The 4,878-nt window shown below is 40.3% G+C and overlaps 1 protein-coding gene across 1 annotated transcript in view; it reads right to left on the minus strand.

Annotated features, from left to right (window-relative positions):
- The window catches only part of nosip (nitric oxide synthase interacting protein), a 6,494-nt gene extending 1,935 nt beyond the window's left edge, over positions 1–4,559 (minus strand). Inside the window, exons 1-6 of the mRNA XM_069709929.1 lie at positions 4,483–4,559; positions 3,676–3,761; positions 2,756–2,861; positions 1,914–1,995; positions 1,692–1,827; positions 831–982 (exon numbers count right to left, since the gene is read on the minus strand). Coding sequence (XP_069566030.1) covers positions 831–982; positions 1,692–1,827; positions 1,914–1,995; positions 2,756–2,861; positions 3,676–3,745 — 546 coding nt within the window. The 5' untranslated portion in view covers positions 3,746–3,761; positions 4,483–4,559. The remainder of the gene's footprint in view (positions 1–830; positions 983–1,691; positions 1,828–1,913; positions 1,996–2,755; positions 2,862–3,675; positions 3,762–4,482) is intronic.
- Positions 4,560–4,878: the final 319 nt, after the last annotated feature.

Here is a 4,878-nt window from a genome sequence, read left to right on the forward strand (position 1 = left end):
CCTTCAGTGTCAACATGAAACAGACGAACCAAACAGTCGGAGGATATCTTGACATCCACATTTAAACCTGGTAACAACGTGAAGGGAGTAAAACATCTGCTGGAAACCAGTTTGTCACAGTTCAGCCAACATCTGCTAATGTTTTTTATCCCTCTGCTGCTTTCACATTATAAATACAATTAAAAATAAGTATGATTGCATAAATAACAATATGAAATATCTAATTACGTGCATTATTTCCCCCAAAAAAGACAACAGGAGGTTTTATTTGTATCTCAAAGCGACCAGACGGTGGGCAGAGAGGTACGGTGGCCCTGACAACGGGTAAATATCGCCACCTACTGGACAAGAGAAGAGCAGCATTCAGAAAACCTGTTTCCCTGAGCCAACAAAGCCTGACAGATAACGACACCTATAGAAACATGTCATCACTACAATACAGTCGACTGCAGCAAAGAGACAATAGTTGTCAATTAAAAAGAGTTATCCTGTTTTTCTGGTTTGTTTGAAATTTCTTCCACCAAAATAGATTTTACAGGCTGATCTGATCTCACTGTGTATCATTAGTTATAACATCTATTTATACTTCAGTGATTTTAAAACCTGGTTGTGCTGCAGCCTTTCTGTTGATCTAAGTGAAACAGAAATACTGAGTCTGACCTGGTTTTAACTCCAACATGAAAGTGACCACGGTGCTGCTGACTCAGACCAACATGTTCACTCCCAACAGGGTGTATAAGGAGGTTCCTGAAACTGCTGCCAGCGATCCATCAGAGAGCTCAGTTCAAATGTATTTAACAAACAGGTAGAAACCAGGTGGAGCCACTCACTGGTTTCTTGATGAGCGTGGGTTTGGACTCTGGAGTCAGAGAGGGGATCCAGAAGCTGGGCAGACTCTGGCTGGAGGAGGCGGCTGAAGCAGCGGAGGCCGGTTCTCCGGAGCTGCTCCCCGGTTGGACCTTCTCGCTGCCCGTGCTCTGTCCTGAGGGAGGAAACGGGAGCAATCCATCGTTTCTACGGTCTGAACATCGAAAACACACGTTCACCAATAACTGCTCCGACTGTGACCGGAGGCAGAAGAAATGTGAAGCAGGATAGAAGATAAAGACCACCGACAAGAACTGCATCCACTCTTCTGCCGTTTAGTCTCCAACATAAGAGAAGTCATTTATTTCCAGACAGATCTAACTGAACGTTAAATAAATATAATATCAGAGAACATTTACACACAAAACCATTTGTTTGAAAATGTTGAGTTACTGTTCCTCAGTGGCATTTATGAGCTTCATACTAATGAGCTATATGAGCTGTGTCTCAGGTCAAAGGTCACGTCCTTCATAAACCACGAAGGTCTGAGGGTACCGAGGATTTCCTGTATGTGCCGTCTGCTGGTCCCGCCCTTGTGTTCCTGTTACCTAGCAACCACGACAGCTGCAGAGCGGAACACAGCTGGACGATGGAGCCAGAATCATTTATCCATCATTTATTAAAGCAGATGAAGATACTTCAGTGTCAATTTATAGCGATTCTTATTTAACTTTGACGATATAATTTACTCATGTGCTGTACTTGAGTATAAATGAGGTATTTCTACTTTGGTGTTTCCATCTTATGAAACGTAATAATTCTTCTCCACCTTTCCAGCTGGTTCCCTGCAGGTGTCCAGAGGAGGTGCAGCTACAGGAACCCACCTGATGTGAACGGGTTGATGGGTTTGGACACGATGCTGTTCTCCCGGGTCTTGAACCGCTGCACTCGCTCTCTCTCCTCCGACTTGGACTCCAGCTGGCTGCTGCTCTTCTGCACTTGTTTCTGCTTCTCGTAAGCCTGAAGAATTAAAAGGAAGAACGTACAGATACAAACCCCCAAATTCAAGAAAAGAAGAGAGTCTGAGACATGAGTACGGAGCTCACCTTTAGTTTTTTGGCAATTTCTGTCTTCTGGTGGAGAATATATTCAAGGATGGCCTGTTTTTCATACAAGTATCCATCTGGACTGAAGACAGAAACAAGACACACAATGTTCGTACACATGTTCACATATTCAAGTTATACAGCGTGTTTGAGTGTCGGTGTATTTTAGGGTCGTTAAGCATCATTAAATACTTGATAAATTGTTAAGAACTAATTCATTTATTTTTTTTAAATATATGAACTCTGGGATATCCTGGCGTAAAGTTAAAAAATTTCCCCTCGGGGATTAATAAAGTAAATACCTGCCTACCTAAACGTATTGTAAATCGGCTGCTGCACCCAGTTTGACCACTAGGTGGAGCTAGTTACTGTGTGATGAGATGGAGTTCCAGGTGTGTTTACTGGTCACCTGTAAAAGCTGCACATATTCATCTGGATGAGGTGTAACTATTTAATATGAAAGCAGACTGATGTCTGCTGTGGGGCGCTTCGGGCAGCATGTTGTATTTTTACTGGATAATGTTTCTGTTGTTTTACTCTTGAAGGCAAAAAGGAAAAACTGGCCGAATTATATTTGTAAGATGTGTCAACACATTTATTCACATCTGATTTACATGTTCCAACGAAGCCTGGACGTTGTGCCGCTTTGCTCTGCGTTTAATAGTTTGGATTTTATCGAGCTAATCGTTGCATAGCAACAGACGGGAGCTGGACGCTTACTTTCATGTTATTTAAATGATTAAATGAATTAAATTAAATTATTTATTGTGTACTCTGTGATGAACATGAGCTGGTAAAAAGCTGCTCTGTGAAAAAGTTCGCTGCGGTTCATAAAGACGTACGTCACCACCGGGTTCTGACACGGCTGCAGAGACAGACAGCAGCAGTCGAAGTCTTTGATGGCGTCTTTGCCCAGTCGGATGCTCTGAGTCCCGTAGCCGGACGCCGCTGAGCAGGATGACACACACAGAGACACAGAGACACACAGAGACACACAGAGACACACACAGAGAGACACACAGAGACACACACACAGAGAGACACACAAAGACACACACACAGAGAGACACATAGAGACACAGAGAGACACACACACACACACAGACACACACACACACACAGAGACACAGAGAGACACACACACACACACACACACACACAGAGACACAGAGAGACACAAAAAGACACACAGAGAGACACACACACACAGAGACACAGAGACACACACAGACAGAGACACAGAGACACACACACAGAGACACACAGAGACACAGAGACACACACACACACACAGAGACACACACAGAGACAGAGACACACACACACACACACAGAGAGACACACACACAGAGACACACACACAGACACACACACAGAGACACACAGAGACACACACAGAGACAGAGACACACAGAGACACACGTTTCCATTATTATTCTGTGAACTTTGTATTTTCTTTACATTTCTAACATTACCTGGTTTCAAAGCTTTCAGGTTTTGTTTTACTGAATTTATTGTATTTATTTAGTAAAATCTTGTTTTTCAAATTTGTTTAAAATAAATCAAACTGATGGAAACTTAAATTCGTGATTAAATCTATCAGGCAGAAAACAATGTGTGAAGGTTCACCGAGTCTCCTCTGAAATAAAACCCTCTTTACATCTATCATAACGTTTATTATTATTATTAATAACTCGATGCTAATTATTGAGCTGGAAGAGGACAGAGACCGGGACGTTGTCTTCCTGTCCCCGGGACTCACCTGTGTCCTTCTTCTTCTCGTGGTACGTGTACACAGCTCCGGCCGTGCAGTTCTTCCCATGTCGAGTCATCGTGCTTCAGATTAATGTTGAATCCTGATTCAGATTAATGTTGAATCTTGATTCAGATTAATGTTGTCAGATTAATGTTGTCTTGATTCAGATTAATGTTGAATCTTGATTCAGATTAATGTTGAATTGATTCATTAATGTTGAATCTTGATTCAGATTAATGTTGAATCTTGATTCAGATTAATGTTGAATCCTGATTCAGATTAATGTTGAATCTTAATTCAGATTAATGTTGAATCTTGATTCAGATTAATGTTGAATCCTGATTCAGATTAATGTTGAATCTTAATTCAGATTAATGTTGAATCTTGATTCAGATTAATGTTGAATCTTAATTCAGATTAATGTTGAATCTTAATTCAGATTAATGTTGAATCTTGATTCAGATTCATGTTGAATCTTGATTCAGATTAATGTTGAATCTTAATTCAGATTCATGTTGAATCTTGTTGATGTTGAATCTTAATTCAGATTAATGTTGAATCTTAATTCAGATTAATGTTGAATCTTGATTCAGATTCATGTTGAATCTTGATTCAGATTAATGTTGAATCTTGATTCAGATTAATGTTGAATCTTGAAGGAAGGAAAATATGATATCAATGTTGCTAAGATGCTAGCATTAGCTGCTAGGGTAAACACACAAGTCGCATGCGCAGATAGAATGTACTTACAGATACGATCTATGTATCTATATATCTATATATCTATATATCTATATATCTATGTTATTAAAGCGTGTACCTGCTGAAGAGATGCGCCTGTAATAAAAACCAAGCACGCTAACAACTCTCTTGCTAGCGCTTCTCCGTCTTCTTCGTCTTCTTCCTGTTGAGCGGTGGGCAGCCGCCTTATTGGTGCATTAGCGCCACCTTCTGCTCCGGAGTATGGACGAGATTAATATCAAATACAAAATGAATTAAATTAAATTATTACACGTTATCCTTTAGTCCTACTGTAAAATCTCTCTACCTACCTATACCTCCACATTACTGTATTCACATTATAAGAAACAAATTAAAAGTATCAGCAGTAACTTGTTTATCTAAACCTTTTTAAGTGGCATTGTGATTATGAGGCTAAAAGCTTTTCTGCATCAGTGCAGGTGAAATGTCGGACACAAAGTATGAATT

Source organism: Brachyistius frenatus, unplaced genomic scaffold (assembly GCF_029030835.1).
Source record: "Brachyistius frenatus isolate BFR_SWC_R1_liver_20210118 unplaced genomic scaffold, ASM2903083v1 Contig_87, whole genome shotgun sequence".
NCBI classification, from domain to species: Eukaryota; Metazoa; Chordata; class Actinopteri; family Embiotocidae; genus Brachyistius; species Brachyistius frenatus.